Source organism: Ochotona curzoniae, unplaced genomic scaffold, assembly GCF_017591425.1.
Source record: "Ochotona curzoniae isolate NIBS_2020 unplaced genomic scaffold, NIBS_Ocur_1.0 contig_43, whole genome shotgun sequence".
Lineage (NCBI taxonomy): Eukaryota > Metazoa > Chordata > Mammalia > Lagomorpha > Ochotonidae > Ochotona > Ochotona curzoniae.
Genome location: NW_024466218.1, coordinates 11,358,467 through 11,378,712, shown reverse-complemented (window position 1 = coordinate 11,378,712; position 20,246 = coordinate 11,358,467). Strand labels below are relative to the sequence as shown.

Here is a 20,246-nt window from a genome sequence, read left to right as displayed (position 1 = left end):
GGAAACATTTGGTGTAGGTTATTTTTGTGATTCTGATTCATTGGACATAGGGGATTGACTGTGTTGCGGGGGCAGCTTTCCTTGCTGAACCAGGAGGGAAGCAAAGCCATGGTGTGTCTGGGGACGTTATGGTCAGGAAACTGCTGAAGATCACTTGACCTGGCCAGCAGTTCCACAACTGTAATGAGCATCACCATCATCCAGAGGAGGGTTGAGCAGAGTAGCCCATGCTGGGTGCCATCCCTAGAGCTTCTCATTATGTCTACATTTCTTTTTTCTTTTCTTTCTTTTTTAAGATTTATTTATTTTTATTGGAAAGTCAGATACACAGAGAAAAGGAGATATGGAGAGAAATCTGCTGGTTCATTCCCCAAGCGGTCGCAGTGGCTGGAACTGAGCTTGATCTGAAGCCAGGAGCCAGGATCCTCTTCTGGGTCTCTCACATGGGTGCAGGGTCCCAAGGCTTTGGGCTGTCCTCAACTGCTTTCCCAGGCCACAAGTAGAGAGCTGGGTGGGAAGCAGGGCCGCCAGGATTAGAACCGGTGCCCATATGGGATTGTGGCACGAGCATGGTGAGGACTTTAGCCACTGAGCCATTGCACCAGGCCCCATCAGAACAGTTTAAGAGGGTTCTTCTAAAGGTTCACAGAAAGTGGCTATTCTGAAAAAAACTGCATGAATTGTAAAATACAGATTTTCAACCACTATCAACTTTTAAACCCAAGGAACTGTTTGAAAATTCTTTGTACATGACATTTAAAAAATGTTGGTACTGACGATCTCCTTTTGCAGTTTTTCATCTTCAGAGAGCTTTTGGGGATTCAGGTTCCAAGCACAGTGTTGGCAGCACAGCTGAATTCCTATGCAGAGCTTGCTATGTGATTTTATTCTGCAATGAGCTGAGAAGAGAGGGCCACTGTTTTGGTTTTCTGATTTAAGCTGCAAGGATGCAGCCAGTCTGCTTACCTGAAGGAAGTAATTTTTTAAATTTTTCATTTATTTTTCTTTTTGGGCAGGTGCTTGAGTGCTGCAGGACCTTAGGTAAATTTCTTGCCCAATTCCTGTGTTCTTATCTGGGTGATAACTGGTGATGCCTAAGTTAGAGGCACATGTTATGTATACATTTTTAAAAAAGATTTATTTGTTTTTATTGCAAAGTCAGATTTACAGAGAGAAGGAGAGACAAAGAGGAAGATCATCCATCTACTAGTTCACTCCCCAAGTGATCACAATGGCCAAAGCTGAGCCGATCCAAAGCCAGGAGTCCGGAGCTTCCTCCAGGTCTCCCACGAAGGTGCAGGGTTCAAAGGCTTTGGGCTGTCCTTGACTGCTTTCACAGGCCACAGCAGGGAGCTAGCTGGGAAGCAGAGCAGCTGGGACACTAATCTTGCACATGCAAGACGAAGATTTAGCCACTGAGCCTTCATGTTTGGCCCTGCATAATATAATTAACACACTGTGCTATGTGTTCATGGCATTTTTAGAAATATAAATACTTTTATTTACAAGAAATTACTGTCACTAAGGACCATCTTATAATTACAAGATTCCTCTGATCCACATTTATTTTAGGACTTTGATTTGGTCCTTCACCACCGCCCCCTGTTTTTTTTTTTTTTTTTTTTTTAATTAGTGAATGGATTTGGAGAGCATTCTTTGAGCACTTTATAACTTACCCATACTGTGCTAAAAAGATTTGTTGTTAAAGTGTTAATAATGTGTGTGCTTGGGCTAGCACAGTAGGTTAAGCCTCTGTCTGTGGTACTAGGAAACAGCAGAGGCTGGCCTTATCAACTCTTTACCAGAACTTGTGCAGGGCTGTGGGCAGCTTTGTTCCATGGTTTCAGCCCTTGCTGGTCTCCAGTAAAACCAGGCCTTTAAATGTTAACAGCTTCCTACAACTAGTAGTTCCTAGCTGCTTCTCTATCCATTACGGTTGATCACCCTTGTATAAACATCCCCTTCCTTAATCTCTATTCAGTTAAATCCTTTGAGGATGTCACTAGTTTGCTAAAACTCCAGGCACATTGCTTACTAGTTCACATTAATTCCCTTTCAGCCATCCATGTGCTTTCTTGTAGAGTTCTTTAGTTTAAAGGAGTGCAAGTGACCACTACAGTGGTACTTAGTGTCATATCCTGAAAGTTCTTCATCCATAATACACTTTCTATACTGAGAGCAACTGCGGATATTAACTCAATCTTAGAAATGGTTAGTCACAATTTTAGTGTTCATCTATAGCTTTCTACCCCATGAAGTTATTTGAGCCATCCTGTTTTGCAGCAGTTTAGGACCAGAGCACCATAGATAAATTTTTGGAATTTTTGAAAAGAAAAAATTTTTGGAAGCATTAGCTACCAAACAAAACTGATTGATTGATTTATCTGAAAGATATACAGAGGGATCTTCTGTCCATTGGAATCCACACACTTGAATCATCTGCTGTTCTCTGGCCATTAGCAGGGAGCTGGGTCAGAAGTCAGGCAGCTAAGACACAGACTGGTGCCATATGGGACCATGTTGTCACGGGTGATGGCTTTTCCTGCCATGTCACCATGCCAGCTTCCCCCAAATATTTACTGAATGCTTGCTGTGCATTAGGAAATGCATTGAGGCTGTTCCATAGATTGCATCACTGATTTTTCAAAATTATTATGTGAAATGGATACTATTATTCCCATATACAAGGGAACTCAGGTGCATAGCAAGTCATTGGCAAAATCAGCATTCGTACCTAAGCATCCTGGTCCCTGAGCCTTTCCAAGTACATGGAGAAGCTCCATACTCACAACAGCTTCACTGTGCACTGTACCAACCTAGCAAGGTCGTGCAGAACAGGGGTGGCAACTGCCTTAAGATAATACAGTGTTACACAAATATGATAATAGATCTTAGGAAAAGCACAGCTACGTGTTTTCATTTACATTTCTCTTGCCTTAGTTTTTCATTAATGATAATTGTACCCATTGGGATTAGCTTTGTAGGGCAGCATGTTTAAGCCACCTCCTACAGTGCCAGTACTGTAAATATCACTCTGCCTTTCAAATAAGTAAAAAAATGGATCTAAAAAAATTACACCTATTTATGGGTTATAGTGAGACATTTCTATGCATGTATATAATGTGTACTGACTAAAGCAGAATAATAGCTTCACGTTTTTGATGGGAGTCTTGGGACTATTGTATTTGCTTGTGAAGTATGCTCTAGGTTATTATGAACTGTGGTCAGCACATGATGTGTTAACACCAGGAGCTAACTCCTTCCATCTAACTCTGATTTGGGGAGCCAACTCATTCTACCCCTGCTTCCTTTCCTAGTCTTTTTGGAAACGAATCCTGTAATGTGTGGTACATAACATGAAATAAGCACTCCATCCATACACATTTACTAATTCGCCAAACTACCAGCTTTTCAGTAGCTGTGTGTAGTACTGGGAAGTATTATAGTATTATAAACAGTGGTAGTGGTATGTTGTTACTGGATAAAGTTGATGCCAGCTGGAACCCCTTTTTTTCCCCCAGTTTTGGGGAGAAAGAAACCTTCCATCCACTGATTAACGAAACCCCAACAGACAGGGTTGGTTCAGGCTGGAGCCAGAAGCTCAGAATTTCCTATGGGATCTCCAGCATGAGTAACAGGCCCCCCAACACTTGGGCATCTTTGTAGCTTTTCCGGATGTGTTAGCAGGGAGCTAGCACAGAAGTGGTGTTAGGCCTGGCATAATGGCTCATTGGCTAAATTTCACCTTGCAAGCACTGCAGTCCTTTCCACTCCCCATCCAGCTCCCTGCTTGTGGCCTGAGAAAGCAGTAGAACATGGCCCAAAGCCTTGGGGCTCTGCACTCACGTGGGAGACCTGGAAGAAGCTCCTGGCTTTGGATCTGCTCAGCTGCAGCCATCGTGGCCACTTGGGGAGTGAGCCAGTGGACAGAAGATCTTTGTCTTTCCTACTGTCTGTAAATCTGATCTGCCTTTCCAATAAAAAAAAAAATTTTGGGGGGGCCCAGAGAGCTAACTACTTAATGATTAAAATTGCATCTGGTGCCAAAAACTGCGTCCACAAAACATAGCAACTTCAGTCTGCCACCAGGTTGTTGGAGAGAACAGTCTTCTCAACAAGGGCCCAGCAGTGTGGCCTAACGGCTAAAGTCCTCGCCTTGAACGCTCAGGATCCCGTATGGGCGCCAGTTCTAATCCCAGCAGCTCCACTTCCCATCCAGCTCCCTGCCTGTGGCCTGGGAAAGCAGTCGAGGATGGCCCAAAGCTTTAAGACTCTTCCACCCGTGTGGGAGACCTGGAAGAAGTTCCTGGCTCCTGGCTTTGGATCGGCATAGCATCAGCCGGAGTGAATCATCGGACGGAAGATCTGTCTCTCCTCCTCTGTATATCTGACTTTCCAATATATAAATAAATCTTTAAAAAAAATCTTCTCAACAGACCCGCTTACTTCCCTGGAATAATTGTAAAAATGTAACTACATGAATAAACAAAGAAAATGTCTCTTTGCAGTAATCTATTGTATATAAGTTGATGCCTCGCTTTTGCAAAATGCACTCAGATGCAACTGCCTTGAGTTATCCTGTCTTGTCTGTCACTCGCCGAATCCTTGCCTACTGTTCTCAGGGTCCTGTTCCCCTCGGACTGATTGCTCCTGGCCCAGCCGGTCCATTGCAAAATCTTAAAAAATAAATCTTAAAGTGGATGCTGTTTTTCGTCAGCTTTGTGTATCCACCTTTCCAACATGCGATTCTCTAGTCACAGGTCCTGGTGAATAGCCCTCCTGGCTGTGTCGCTTTGCTTCCTGTATGAAGCACCAGAAGGCTGGAGAATGTTTTTGAATAGCTGGCTCTTGTTTTCTAGGACCCCACGAGCCTTCCACTCATACTCAGAGGTACCACAGCCATTTATGGGCAAAACTTTAGCCCACTCATGTTGGTTTTTTCCCTGTGGCTGAACGCAGGTTTATTTCCTGCCAGTTAAATAAATTCTGCCCCTGTTAACACTCAATACCAGTGTCTTTTCAGTGTTTTAATCAAGAACCTGGATTGGAAACTGAATGTGTTCATTGCCCACACCAGTAGTAATATATACCAAAAGTAAATATGGGAACAGTGTTTTTAAAGAGATTTATTTATTATTTGAAAGGCAGGATTACAGAGAGAAGAGAGAGAGAAAGCAAGAAAACTTCCATCAGCTGATTGACTTCCCAGAAGGCAGTAAGAGCTAGGCTGAACCAGGCTGCAGCCAGGAACTGGAACTCTGGGTCTGTGGATGGTGGGAGATGCTCTCAACATAGCAGGGGCCTACACTTCTCCCAAGTCCCCCACGTGGGTGGCAGGGGTCTAAGCACGTGGGCCACCATCCCCTGCTTCTCAGACACATCAGCAGGGAGCTGAATCTCAAGTGAAATAGCTAGGCCTCCAGCTGGCACTTGTGTGGGATGTCGGCTGAGGAGAATGCTGGAGGTTTTATCTCCTGTGGCACAGTACTAACACAGTATTGTTACTGTCACCTAGTTACACATAGTTGTGGGACAATGGCTCAAGGATTTCTTCAAGAATGCTATTTAAGGCGTTCTTTATTTCATTTGAAAGAACGAACCAGAAAATGCTTCCCATCTGCTGATTCACTCCTCAAATAGACACAAAGCTGGGCACAAGCTGGAAACTCTGTGTGGGTGGCAGAGGCCCATCCTCAAGCCCTTACTACCCGAGTCTGCATTAACAGAAGGCCGGTTTTAATCCTGGCAGCCCCACTTCCCATCCAGCTCCCTGCTTGTGGCCTGAGAAAGCAGTAGAGGACAGCCAAAGCCTTGGGACCCTGCACCTGCGTGGGAGACCCGGAAAGAAGCTCCAGGCTCCAGGCTCCTGGCTTCAGAGCTTTTCATTCTGTTGCAGCCACTTGAGGAGTGAATCATTGGAGGGAAGATCTTGCTCTCTCCTCTCTGTATATCTGACTTTCCAATAAAAATAAATAAATCTTAAAAAAAGTATTCCCCATTAAAAAAAAAAACAAGTGGAAATAAATGACTGAAATGCATCACAGGCACATGATGACTCAACTGGCTAATTCTCCACCTCTAAGCACTGGCTAATGGCCTGGGAAAGCAGTGGAGGATGGCTTCCATTCAACAGTTGTCAACAGCATTCCATCATTCAAGTGCAAAATTAAAAAGATGTAAAGTGGTGGCCTTTGATCCAGCCGTTACGATGTCTGCCTACCATAGCAGGGTTGCTGGATTTCAGTTTTGACTCTAGCTTCTAGATTCTAGCTTCCTGTTAATGTAGAGCCTGGATGGAATTCCCAGTTCTGGGCTTTAGCCACAGCTATGGCAGACATTTGGGAGGTGAACCAGTAAAAGTAAGCTCTTTGTCTGTCTGTCTCACAGTTAGAAAATATTAAAGTCTCCAGACTTGTTCAAACATCCCCCTACTTGGGAACTAAAGTTCTAAATACACCATATTGCCACTTAATGGGCAATGTTAATTCTCATGCTATAAATAGGAGACTGATGAAATTTTACTGTTGTTTCAGGCCATGAATTTAATTTATAAAGATTTATTTATTCAAAAATGATATAAAATAAATGTTGTACAAACTGCAAAGCACCACCAAACGTTAGCATGGTTACCTGGCTTTGTTTATGTATTCTGGTACAATCTTCCTTTTTGCTGCTAAGATTTTATTCATTTTTGAAACTCAGAGTTCCAGAGATAGAGATCTTCCTGTCATGGTGGCTAGGGCTGGGCCATGCTGAAGCGAGGAGGCAGGAGCTTCCTCCAGATCTCCCAAGTGGGGCCCCAGATGGTTGGCCCCTTTCCCTTTGCTCTTCGCGGTTCATCGGAGCTGCACTGGAGGTAGAGAAGCTAGAACTGGAACTGGTGCTTATACAGGAGGCCAGCATTGCATGTGGCAGCTTCACCCACTTAGGCATATAACACTGGTCGCAACAGAATCTTCGGACCAAGAAATAAGTCTTCACCAGAGCAAATGGAAATTCCACTTCAGGAAAATTTTACCATGAGTAACAGTTGTACAAACAGAAGCTTCAGTGTCTCAAGTCACCTATAATCAAGAATGTACTATGTTCCAATTTTATGAATATACTTATATTCTTACTTATACTTATGCAGGTGACTGAGAAAATAGCAATACTTCTTTGCACCTTCTTTTGAATTAGCAGTAAGGCTACAGACATGGTAAAGAAGTCTTGATGAGTGAAGAGATCCTCTCAAGAAAATTACACGACCCCACCACCTGGTGTCTACCTGTAAGCTCACTGGGAGAACTTTTCATGTGCAAGTACACGTTGATCCTCGCAGCCATCCTGGGAGGGAAGCAGGGCCTGGTTATACGTTATGAGGCATTTACCCCACTAACTTAGGATACCAACAATAGTTTGTTTTTGAATTTAACATGTATTGGTGGGTCTCAGGACGGGGCGTCTCATGCCTGGATCCCGGACGGCCGCCATGGGCACAGCCGCCATGTGCTGAGCTGTCCCCGGGCCTGCTGGGTTCCGGGGGCCGCTTCCTTCGGGGTGAGTAGACCGAGGGGGAGGCCTCCGGGACTGGGCAGGCCCGGGACCCACCCGCCGCCCTCATGGGGCGGTGAATGGGATTTGGGAGGGGCGCGACCTTGGGCCTGGGTTATTTAAACCTCCAGCAGCCTCCTGGCAGCTGGTGGGTCTCAGGACAGGGTGTCTCATGCCTGGATCCCGGACGGCCGCCATGGGCACATGGTGAGCCATTCCCGGGCGGCCAGTGCTCCATTGGTGCCAGGCTCCGCCTGCTGGCCGCCCGGCCGGGGAGCTCTAGGGATTTGGTTCTTTGAGTTGCTGCTTAATTAGCTCCAGGTTGAACCCATTGTGCTTCTTGGACCTGAAACAGGCAGTAACTCTTCCTTAGCAAAACTTTTAATCACTAATAATTCTGAGCACCAAATACCAGTCATGCAGAAGCTAGGGCTTGGGGCTTGTTCTGCAAAAGTAGCTCCAACAGTTGGCCAGTGTGTCAACTGGTAATGGAACAGAGTAGATTAGGCCCGACTGAGCAAACCTTAGCCCACAAGTAAAACTAGAAACCAGGAGGGAGCAGAGGTCATGCCAAACTAGGCTCTTGTACCTGCTGGTCTGTGGGAGCCAGGGACGCTAAGCCACAGTGTCTAAGGCAGAGTTCGGGACAGGTGAGGAGCTGTGCCAAGCTGAGTCAGAGCATCCACTGGCAGGCAAGTGATCTATGGCTGGGAACAGGCCCGGTTGGGGAGCAAAGGGGACAACCCTAGCTGGGTTGAGGTTCCCACCAAGAAGCACATGGCCTGGAAGGGGAGCTGCGTTCTGATCTGGAAACAGTTGTAGTCTCCCTTGGCACAAGTGTGGACTGGGATTGGATGCACCGAACCGGGCCGGACCCCAACACCCCCTGGTGTTCTGGAGGACCAGGGAAGATGTATGATGGACTAGGCAGGGTCTCAAACCCCTACTGAGCCATGTGTGAGCCATATGTGGGTATGGACAAACCATGGCTGGGCTGGAACATCCAACAGCAAGAACCAGATTGGGTTGAAGGCCAGTCAGGAAAAGCCACAGTTCCTGCTATGACAGGAGGTGGACTGAGTAGGGTTGGCTCATGGACCCACTGGTAAGCGTGAAACCTGGCATTGGGAGAGGTTCAGATGGAGGAGCCTGGGCAACTCCTCTGGCAGGACACAGACCCGGCAGGTAAACACAAGAAACAGGATAGGAAACAGCCCAGAAAAGGCCATGGAAAGCTACAAACTGGCATGCAATTGGCAAACGTGGGGCAAGACCAGGCTGAATCTGTCCACATCATCCACTGGCAAATCCAGGCACCAGTGTGGGTCGACCTAGGGTCGGTCGCAAAGAAGACTAGTGCACAATATGGAATGCCAAGGTGAGGTTGCCTGTACCGGAAGGGACCACAGCGCCCTACCAGCCTGAGAACAAGAAAGGAAGTGGGCAGAGCTGGCAGGGGAATAAGGGAGGGTTCCTTTGCAGGACAGCTACTTCCGCAGGAGAGCATGGGCTGGGATGAGGGCAGACCAGACTAGGCAGAGCTACCACACCTGTGCGCCTCACGCAGTCTAGATCAGGGAAAAGCCGGGCTGGGCGGATTATTCCTACTGGTGCAAACAAAATTAAAGTGGGCGAGGGTTGTTTGGGCTTAGCCACAGCATCAGCTGGAATCTGGGAGTGGGAGAGGCCTGGGAGGGAAATAGGGGGCTCATCCCTCTTGGGTTACCACTTCCACGGCAGGACATAAAACTAAGATAGCGGCTGGGGTAGAATGGGGTGTGAGACAGACTGGATTACTGCTACACTTACTGGCAAACCAGGGCAGGGGGCGGGCCTGGTGGGGGTTATTGTGGGTCGCTCCAATCTAGGCTGCAGCTCCCGCTGGTTTATGTGAGGGCCAAGAATGTGCTGGGCAGAACTAGGCTGGACTGCAACACCCATTGGTTCCAGTGGAAGTCGGGAGTGAAAACAGAACCAACCCAGCAACTGCAACCACCAGCTGATTGGAGCGATGGACGGTGCCAGGCCTTGTACTTGTTAGCACATACAAGAAGTTTCTTTGGAGATCTTCCTAATCTAAATGCTGGACTCAGAACCCTAACGAAGAAAAGAGAGAAGACAGAACAGGTCAACCAGCCATCTAAGCTATGATGGACTATGTCAATCAGTGGATTTTTCAAAGCCCTCATAGTGCTTGGAGTGGCAAGATTGACAGCGATTCATAACTGTGGCAATATCAAAACCACTTGAGCAAGAACCTCAGAGCATGCCCTACATCCGGGACCTGGGGAGGGTGGGAAGTTGGGTGGGCCTTCTCCCTTAAATACCCCCCTTTAAACATGAAGGTAACAATATGGAAAACATACTAGTATTATCCACTTTCCTGTAGCCCTTGAACCTTCTTACCCTAATTAACTATGTAAAGAATGTCAAAATACAATTTTATAAAAATTAAAAAAAAATGAATTTAACATGTATTTTAAAAAATGAATAACAATAAAGTTTTTTTTTAATTTAGTGTCAGCTATTGCAGTACACTTTTTTAAAAAAATATTTATTTTTTATTTGAAAGGTAGATTTTACAGAGAGAAGGTTTTCATCTGCTGGTTATTCCACAAATGGCTGCAAGGCTGGAGCTGAGCAGATCTGAAGCCAGGATCCTGGAGCTTCTTTCTGGGTCTCTCACATGGGTACAGGGTTGTAAGGGCTTAAGCAATCTGCTGCTGCTGTCCCAAGTCACAAGCAGGGAGCTGGATGAGAAGTATAGCAGCTGGAAAACGAACCGGTGCCCATGTAGAAAGCTAACATTGCAGGCTGAGGCTTAGCTTGCTATGCCACCTGTTGGTCCCCAGTACACACATTTTAAAGTTCATCCTTCAGAGAGAAGACAAGAAATTTCTGAAGTCCATTTTTGGAGTCTCTTGGGATTCATTCTTGCTGAGCAACATTTTTAGTTGAGAGAAGTGTTTTTTTGTTTTGCTCACGTTCTTTGGGGAGCAGAGCGGTGTTGACTGTCCAGATGTAGGTGTTCTGGAAAGAAAGAAAACCACAGGCCAATAAATAATAGACATTTGCTTCCATTTAGCCTAGGTAACTGCTACTAGACTCCTTCAATACTTTTTTTACACTACCACCATCTGTCGGCAGTGGCTGCTGTACTCAGGAGTCGTTCCTATTTTGTTAAAATAGGTTATAGATAACCTTGGGGTTCTGGAAGTTTCTATCATACTTGAAAGATAAAGGTGGATGTTAAAGTATCATCAGGGTCAAGTTCCTCTACTCAGGTCTGACAACAACATTCATAGCAATCTTTTGTATTTACATTTCTTTATTTTATATTACAATCCCAGGAGCCCGGGGATTTTCCCTCCCTCCTTTCCCAGTTCTGCTTCTCACTGTTTCCCCTGTATTAGTACAATAGAAAAGTCCTTCAAAACATAGTATTTCTAAGCAAGAACTTTAAAAACGTACTCCTCACAGCTCAAAGCCACATCTTCTCTTAAAAGTGAAGAGTCTCAACCTGCACTGTAGATACAAGTCCGTAATACCTTCCACACTAGAAGGGAAGTGTGCAGGGCGGGCATTCTGTGGTTCCACTGCATATCCCAGTGCTTTCTGACAGTACCAAACAGGAGGCACTCTAGCGTATCTCATCCCCTCCAGGTTGCCCTGTGTCCCTGAGCCCTTGTTTGGGGCCCGACAGTCTGCTTCCTTCTAACGTGCCATCTGTGTAAGTGAAGGGTGTTTCCTACTGTAGCCTTGATCTAACGGTGCAGTCATCCCTCAGGAGGCCAACACTGTGCTCCAGGAACCACCTCCCCTGCAACAGATAACCTGCACTATCCTCCCATACACTTTAAGTCAGCTTTTCATTAACTGTTATACTTAATACATTGTAAATGCTATCTAAATGTCTGTTACATCATATCCTTTGAGGAGTATGAGTGTAGACATAATTTTTTTCTGAATTTCTGACTGCAGTTGGTTGAATCTGCATATAAAGCCTGCAGATACAGAAGGCTAACTGGTCTGGTCCAAATGCAACTAAAGCATTTTAAACGCACCAAAGTTCATTTTACCTGCATTCAGTAAAGTTAAAATTTCTGATAAATTCTCAGTATAAAAGACATAAAAATAATTAAGTCAAGAACACAGAGAAAACTGTTTTAATTTTCATTCAATTTTATAAACTTAAAGCCTAATATAAAAATTTCAATATGCAGAGATACTCTAGTCCTTGCTGAATTTTGTTATTTATGTTCAAGAGATCATCAGACTCAATTTATCTTCTGTAACAAAATATTCCAAAACTCCTTTCACAGTTTCTATGAAATTAAATTTAAATTTATGGAGCATCACAATGAATAAGGTACTGAGGGTTACCAAAATTAAAAAAAAAAAAAACAGGTGAAATCATACAGTTAAGGTGTTTCTGACAGAGAAAAGAGTAAGAACAAAAGTTTAGGGAGGACGTGTGCTGGCATGTAGGATGTGTTGCTAGAAAACAGGATGGCAAAAGTAAGGCAGACAAACTGATGCCAATTAGTGAGGCTGCAAACACTGGGCTAGAGGTTTTGATCTATGCTACAGGAGGAGTGTAAAAGGCTGCTAAGCTGAGCCGAGATTTGAAAAGGGTTTGAAAGATGTAGGAAGAAATCAATCACTGTAGTAGTCTTGACAAAAAGTGCACAGATTCCAACAGTAGGAAGAGAAGGAGAAAATACCTGTGCAAACATCACAGGAATCGAGGATCAGAAACTGGCAACGAGGCACACGGGAGAAGGGATGTCAACTGGACTGTCATGTTAGGTAAGAATGTCCAGAAGGGCATGTTTCACTGAGAGGGAGGAACTTATAAGGACCAGCAAGCTTGAGTGGTTAGCTGTGGGACAAGATGAGCTGTTTTGAACAAGTAAAGCCTGAGGAAGATATACTGAGAGGAAGCGGGAAACAGGTTAGGGAAGGCTGAAAACAGAGGAACATAACTGGAGGACACAAGCAAGGAGGTGAGAGTTGAGGATAGGGCAGGAAGCGCATGGGGCATGCAGGGGAAGGGAACAGCATGGATTCAGGCAGAAGTGTGCTCGTGAATGCTGCCAGTGCAGATAAGGCTAACAAATGAAGGTACCTGAAGATCAGTGCCGGGCTCTTGGCTTTAGAACCAGACAGAGTGAGGTGTCTTGGAGTCTTTGTCTCTGGGACCTTCTGGCTGAGTTTACTCATCGGAGTAACTGGACCTCTCTTCAGTGCTGACAGAAAGCTTCTACTTCGACCAGGATGTTTAACTGTTCTGTTGCATGTTTTACAAGTAACCAGCTGTCAGGAAAAGAAATGTTAGAGAATGCTGCTCTGCCAGGGGCTGTGCTGTGGGAGCCTGCAGTCCAGCAGCAAGGACCAGACGAGACATACTTAAAATTAAAACTCTGTATTAAAAGGCAGCACCTCAGCATATATATTTAGCTTAACACAGCCTAAGCTGTGCTTGGAGAGGAGACTAGACAATCCTCCCCTGTAACAGCAGGAGACATTTACTACCTTTCACATATGAACTTCAAGCCTTTTGCCCACAAAACATAAAAATGCCCTCCTTCAATACTTAGCAATACTATAAATATAGGTCTAACTTATGAAACCAAATAAGTAATCACATTCTTACACCTCATTTCCATAATTGATTTTAGGATTCATGTTTTTGGAAAGAGGTGGTATATAGATTAAATCAGTAAAACAAATACTTTTACCATCTTTCTAGTTGGCAACTCTGATTAAAATGCATTACAATGTAAACTTCAAGAAGGCAAAACATTAGATCAACTTCCCATTTAAGAACATCTCCCAGGGTCTGGTGCAAGGGATCAATTGCCTAATCTCCCCCTTGCAAGCACCAGAGGCCCGTCTGGGTGCCAGTTCCTGTCCTGGCTGCTCCACTTTCCAGCTCGCTGTTTATGGCCTAGGAAAGCAGTAGAGGATTCCAAAGCCTTGAAATCTTGCACCCAAATGGGAGACTGGGAAGAAACTCCTGGCTCCTAGCTTCAAATCAGCTAAGCTCCAGCTACTGTGGCCATGTGGGGAGTGACCCAGTGAATGAAGATCTTTTTTGTTCTGTCTCTTCTTGCCTCTGTAAATCTAACTTTCTAATAAAATAAGTAAATATTTTTTAAAAATGCCAAAATGTGGCAGAAATGTTTTCTGGAATAAGAGATGAATCCTACTCACTTCAATAGTTTATCTTTTCCTCTAAATATTCAATTTTGTGACAAAGCACAATGGACTTACCTGATCTAACACTGGCAAACCAGTTAATTCTAAGTCATTTTTGATCCACTTCCCTGTTACAACCTGGGAAAGGAACAGGGGATGGACCCCTGTATCCTCCTGGGAGACTGGAAGAAGCTCCTGGCTCATGGCTTCAGACTAGCCCAGCTCTAGCCCTTGCAGAAATTTGAAGTGAACCAGTGGATGAAAGATCTCTTTTTCCCTCTCTCTCTGTAACTCTTTAAAGTAAAATAAATAAATTTTTAAGACAAAACAAAACAAAGGTGATAGTGACACACAAACCATATTCCAGATAATATACCAATCACTAGAAAAAAAATTTGTGTACACATCTTGATAATTCCAGTGAGATAATACTGTAAATCTCTAGTTATAATCAGGTTTTTTGTTTTTGTTAAGGTGTGTCAATTTGAAAGAAACAGAAGGAGACACAAAGACATTACTTCCATCCACTGGTTCATTCTCCATATGGCCACAATGGCCAGGCCTTGGCCAGGCCAGATCCAGGACCCAGAGCTTCATCCTCATTTCTCACACGGGGAGCAGGGGCCCAGACGCCTGCGCTTCCTCCCAGTGCTCCTCCCAGACCATTAGCAGGGAATCGGATTGGAGGTGGAGCAGCCAGGACACAAACAGTGCCCACACATCTGCCAGAGTTGCAGGTAGTGGCTTTGGTTTCAATGCGGCAACACTGGCCCCTTCAGGTTGATTCTTAAAGAAATAAAAGATTCCAGTTCAGCCATACATTTGGAAATGAAATCTTACCAATACACTTTTGGATTCTCTGTACTTTTTCAAAATTTTTGCTTCTTTAAAACTGAGTGTAGAATTTCTTGCTTCTCGATTAAGAAGTTTCTGTATTCTGGGTGTCAGTTTGGGCTTGGGTTTGAGGCGTACTCGGGAATTATCCAGAACTAGCAACTGGAAACAGTATGGACATGTTTCTTCAAAACTCTTCTTATCATCTAAAACACGAAACTCAGTGTTCATCAAATCAGAATACTGTTACCTCAACAAACAGTAAGGAAAACATGAGCATACGAACACTCTCTAAGCCAACCCACTAAACATACATTCACAAAATAATTAAATTGGCAACATTTTGCAAAATACTACAATTTCATCCATTAACTTCTCTCAGCAACAGACAAGCAAGTCTCCAATCTTTGCTACCTAGCTCATCACTTGATACGTAAGTGTATATACACTTATACATCTAACTAACCTATTTTCCACAAAACAACAAATGGCACCGGAACATAGCACAATGATTTAGGTACCTACTGTAGAGACTATGTTGAATGCTAGGACAGCAATTACAAAGCACCAAGAAGCGTGTCAGCAGCTCAACTCTGGCAAATGTAAAGCTCAGGCCTATTCCCTTAGAGGCTGTCAGGCACTGCCCTGGTGCTGGATACACAACTGTGCAAAAAGAACACTCACACAGGCAGGTAACAGCCAGCACCACCAGGTGCTAAGTGCTGCAGAATCAAAGAAGGGAGAGGACAGTGAGGCTGCTGGCTGGCCTTACTGCAACTTTGAGTAGGGGGCTAGAAAAGGTGTCCCTGGGCCACAGCTGCAGGGCGCAGTGGGTGTTCATGCGAGAGGCCACGGCTGCAAGGCCATGGAAGGGCAGCTGCAACGGCAGAGACAACAGCAAGGTCCTTCCGAAGGCCCGCGTGCCTGTCTGAGCCCTGTCTCCCTCCACTTGCTTCCTCTGTGAGATGGGAGGTCACTTAGGGTGAGCCGTGGTAAGCTTGGCTTTAACCACAATTGCTGGGACCACTGGCCTGAGAACAGGTCATGGGAGCCATCGGCGGCCACCCAGGGTTGGGCAGGTCGGTAGCAATGGAGACTGTGAGAAATAGTCTCACGGTGGAAATAGTTTAAAGCTAACGGAACCTGCCTGCAGAATAGCCCAAAGGTGGGGTAGGGTCAGGCTGAGAGGAAATCAAGAATGGCTCTGAGGTGGTGGTGGGGAGAGCAAAACTGGAGAGGGGAGGTCTGTTGGGGGGTAAATCCAGATTTTGGACACAGTAAGTCTGCAATACTTCAGGCACCCGGGTATGCGAGTCTAGAATGTGGGGAGAGTACTGGGCTGGGTATGTAAGTCTGGAAAAAAGTGGTCGCCATGAAGCTAACGTGTAGCCAGGGAAGGAGGTCCAGGGACTGGGTCCCAGGACACCTCCCCAGGCAGAGGTCGGGGAGGGTCGGAAGAGGTCGCAGCGCAAGTCGGGACGCGTGGACTCCAGAAGCAGGCGATGGCCAGCGCGATGACCGGAAGTGAGGCCACGCGTCAAGCCGGCTGAGACAGGGAGACCGCTCGGGCTCTGCCAGGCAGGGAGTCCTTGCAGCACGGCGAGGATTGAGGTCCCAGCACCCGCCCCCGCGGACGGGAGCGCTGCTTACCGTGGGACGAACTGTAGGTCCATCTGTAAAACATAGACAAATGGTGAGGGGCGACGCCACACCTGCTAGCCGCGCCCTCCAGCCTCCTGCCCGGCCCTCTTACAGCAGGTAACGGGCCTGGCCCGGACAGCTCTCCCGCAGCTGCCGCGCTGCAGCCTCAAGGTAGTGCTTCTGTCTCATGGCCGCCGCGATCGCTCACAGGGAAGACACGGACACGGCAGGGGAACACGCCGCGGAGATTGGGACACGCCGGACGCAGATCTTCCAGAGCTGCCGACAGAGGAACCGCTCCCTCCGGAAACCGGCACCCTGGGCAGACGGGTTCCGGGTCGCTGAGCGTCCAGTCCAGTGCGCAGGCGCGGCCCCGCCCCTCAGCCGTAGAGAACTCTTGGTCTCCGAGGGAGGATCCCGACGAGGTGGCCAGGTCCCCTGCTCCCATTTATCCGTCTATCCTGCTTGTCTTCTCTTCCGCTCCTGTGTTTTCCTCCTCGGCCTCAGCTAGATTCTGGAGCCCAAATTTGGGGCATCAGAAAGCCACCGGAAAGAGTGAGATCTTAGGAGACTTCGCAGAGACTTCCACCATCACTCGTTTCCTGTTGGTGCCTCATCCCCAGACCCTCACCCTGTCCACCTTACTGGCTCTGCTGGTCGGAGCAAACGGAGCCATATGTGTGCACAGCACGAGGGACAATCTGAGGGACCGCTGGACCTACAAAGAAAATGTCTCTGAAGTGAATTGCACCGAGGTCAGCCGCACCCTAACAGCATGTTGGAATGGCAATGGTGAAACTGCTGTTGTCATGTGGCTGCCTGGAATCCTGCCTGTGCCTGTTGGGACTGATGGAGAGGCCTCTGTTGGCCTGATGAAGCGTAAAAGAGACTTTGACATAACAGGTCCTGAAAGAAGCTCCTGGCTTTGGATCAGCTCAGTTCTGGCCATTGCAGCTACCTGGGGAGTAAAGCAACAGATGGACGATCTTTGTCTCTCCTTATCTCTGTAAATCTGCCTTTCCAATAAAAAAAAAATAATAAATCTTTTAAAGAAATGCTGGCAGATCAGAAGGGTGTGGGGCTGATAAGCATCAGCTGAGAAAGCTGCATGATCCAAATTCTCTTTTTGGGTTACTACAACAAAACACATTGATCTTGGAGATTGTAAAAGTAAACACCAGAAATGTCTCAGTGTTGTGCAGGCTGGGAAGTCTAAAATCAAGACAAAAGCAGATTTGATTTCTGGGAAGGCCTCACTTTCTGCTTCCAAGACAGAGCTTGCCAGAATAAATAAGGAATCAGAAAGGCTGGCGGCCTGGCGTGGTTGGTTGAAGCAAGGTGTAGATGTACATTTGTGTAATACAATTTTCTCTCCACCCTTACCACCTTCCCATTCCCTGAAGCAATCGATATTAATATGTAGGTGTCTGCTATGTCCATATCTGTTGAATTACATGTACACATATATAAGCATGTCCCACCCACCATGGTCACACACAAAACCAAACCCATACATACACATAAAAAGCCCAAACTAAAAAAAAAAAAAGATAGAAAGCTAACCCCTTTTTATATATTTTGTTGTCTTCCTTAGCAGGCCGCAGTCATCTTACCAAGTCAGCGTATATCATTCTCACACATGCCTTTTAGTAACTGTCAGTGTTTCAAAATGTAATGTTCCATAGCTAATTTAGCCATTTGCCTATTGACGGAAATGCAAAAACATTTCCTGCATTTTGCTGGTTCAAATGGTACAACAGCAAAAATCTTGTATACACTGGTGCTTTTTCATCCCTTTGGTTTCAATTCCTTAAAGAAATTTCTGGGTAAAATGCTATGCATTTTAAAAATCTACCTGGTGGTCCAGAAAAGGTTGTCTGTCACAAGTCCTGTTTCCAATATCAGTGCCTGAGAAGGCTCTGTCCCTCTTGATGGGTGAAGAGGCAGTGGCTCTTTCATGTGTTCTGCCTGGTTTTATTGAAGAGAAAGATTCTACTGGCTGGTGGAACAATTTCTAAGAGATATTGCATTTTAGGGAAGTTTGACTTCTTGACATATATAATACAATATTTTTTACTTCTTATCTTTGGCATGGTTTATAAAAATTCATGCCATACAGAATTCTGTTCATGGTCAAAAGAGTCACTCTCATTATTAAGTCTGTGTTTTCTATGCAGCTTGAAAAGGCCTGAGTTATGTTGAATCTACTAAATATTCATGCAAACATATCTAAGTCTGACTTCTTCAATGGAAATTTTTACTTAGTAATAAATATACATTGACTGATGTAGAAAGTACAACATCTAATCTTTTTTTCAACATGTAGAGCATATTATGCAAAAAACCCTTCTTAGGTAAGCTGATCTTTTCCCATTTGGATAGAAATAAAAATAATAGTAAGCCCTGAGTATGTGCCAGGCACTTTTCAAAACATCTTAACAGGTAAGAATTCATGTAATCCTCAGGGCAGCTCCACAGTATAGGTGAAATGCTACTTAAGTACCCAGCACAATGGCTCAGTCACTAAATCCTTACCTAGCAAGCACCAATCGCGTATGGATGCCAGTTCATGTCCTGGCTACTCCACTTTCCCATCCAGCTCCCTGATTGTGGTCTGGGAAAGTGGGAGAGGATGGCCCAAAGACTTGGGACCCTGCACCCATGTGGGAGACCCGGATGAAATGCCTGGCTCCTGGCTCCTGATTGGCTTGACTCCAGTCTTTGCAGCTAGTTGGGGAGAGAACCAGCAGATGGTTGTCTCTCCTCTCCATAAATCTGATCTGCCTTTCAAATAAAAATAAAAATAAAAATAATGTAAATAATTTTTTTAAAAAGATAAGTGATACTTCATCACGTGGAAGGTATTCTGAACATGGTATCTATTTTCAGACTATCTGATTTTGCTAACAAAGCTGAAAAGAGTAAAAATGTGTATAGCACTAACACATGCACACACTCACACCCTGCTTGCCTACAGACTTGCAACCATCCCTCTCTTCCGTACTGTGGCAACACACTCCCAACAACTCAGTTGTTCACATACAATATAACCAGAATATCAATTTATGAAATATTTGTTTATTTAAGAGAGAGACCTTCCATTCCTTTCTCCAACTCTTTAATTAGCCACAATGGCCAGCGATGGGACAGACTGAAGCCAAGAGCCTATAACTCCATTCAGGTCTCCCATGTGGGGTTGGGTACCCAAATACCTGGGCCATCTTCTGCTGCCTTCCCAGGCACATTGACAGAGACCTGGGTTGGAAATGGAGTAGCTTAGGCCAGAAGTGGCACATTTATGAGATTCATGCATTGGAGAGAATCGTTTAACCTGCTGTATCACCACAGTGGCCCTAAAATATCTCTCTTGCTTTCCCCACCAGCCTCCCACCTGCCCAGTCTTCCATCTTCTCTCCCAGGCAGTACTGCTGCTTCCTCTTTCCTTCATGTGCTGCTAAGGTGTCACAGGGCCTGCCCTCTGCCCCAGAAATGAATCACCACTCCATCTTATTCTCCACCTAGTTCATCTGCCCTGGCCACCAATGGATGGAAGATCTCTCTCTAATTCTTTCAATTAAATTTTTAAAAATGTGAATCTTGTTTGGAGTGTTCCTTTTCAGAGACCACACAAGAGTCCTGTGAGGATGCCATGGAAACAACTCAGCCTGACCAAGCTCTCCAGGCCCTGTCTGGACAGGGGACCGTCTCCATTCACACTTCGTGTCCCTTTCCCACTCCACATGGCTCTTGCCACCCTTGCTCTCTCTCAGACTTAACCTCAGATCCTTCTCATTGCTGCTCTTCATTACCATCCCAAGGAGATACCTTCCTTGACTGCCTGAATATAAGATTCTTCCCACCCTCCAAGCTGTGCTCTGCCATTCCTGGCTCTCTGTTGTCACATGTCACGCTAAATTTGGCTCAGGGATGCCCCCAGACTTCAGTCTTTATGTCATGAACTGCAAACCTAACAGGACAGGAACTAACTGAAAGCCTAGTTAGTAGTATTCCTTTGTGACCTATGGCTGGGCCTTGGG

General features: G+C 45.5%; 1 protein-coding gene across 2 annotated transcripts; it reads right to left on the bottom strand.

The window, feature by feature from the left end:
• Window positions 1-10,350: 10,350 nt before the first annotated feature.
• On the bottom strand, window positions 10,351-16,448 carry CUNH18orf21 (chromosome unknown C18orf21 homolog). Of its 2 annotated transcripts, XM_040984897.1 has the most exons (5): window positions 16,322-16,448; window positions 16,219-16,241; window positions 14,575-14,774; window positions 12,662-12,849; window positions 10,351-10,563 (listed from the first exon to the last, which is right to left on the bottom strand). In XM_040984897.1, the coding sequence occupies exons 1-5, from the start codon at window positions 16,396-16,398 to the stop codon at window positions 10,410-10,412; spliced, it is 642 nt and encodes a 213-aa protein (XP_040840831.1). In that variant the 5' UTR covers window positions 16,399-16,448; the 3' UTR covers window positions 10,351-10,409. The 2 variants fall into 2 exon arrangements, with proteins under 2 accessions (XP_040840831.1, XP_040840832.1); XM_040984898.1 differs by lacking the exon at window positions 12,662-12,849 and having other exon boundaries at window positions 10,375-10,563.
• Window positions 16,449-20,246: the final 3,798 nt, after the last annotated feature.

What these genes read in the sequence shown, in the direction of transcription:
- CUNH18orf21 (XM_040984897.1), bottom strand. Translation starts at nt 16,398, where the DNA reads ATGAGACAGAAGCACTACCTTGAGGCTGCAGCGCGGCAGCTGCGGGAG. An exon ending in GGCCAGGCCCGTTACCTGCT is followed by an intron (nt 16,242 to 16,321) that starts GTAAGAGGGCCG and finishes TATGTTTTACAG; the next exon opens with ATGGACCTACAGTTCGTCCC. An exon ending in GACCTACAGTTCGTCCCACG is followed by an intron (nt 14,775 to 16,218) that starts GTAAGCAGCGCT and finishes TTCGTGTTTTAG; the next exon opens with ATGATAAGAAGAGTTTTGAA.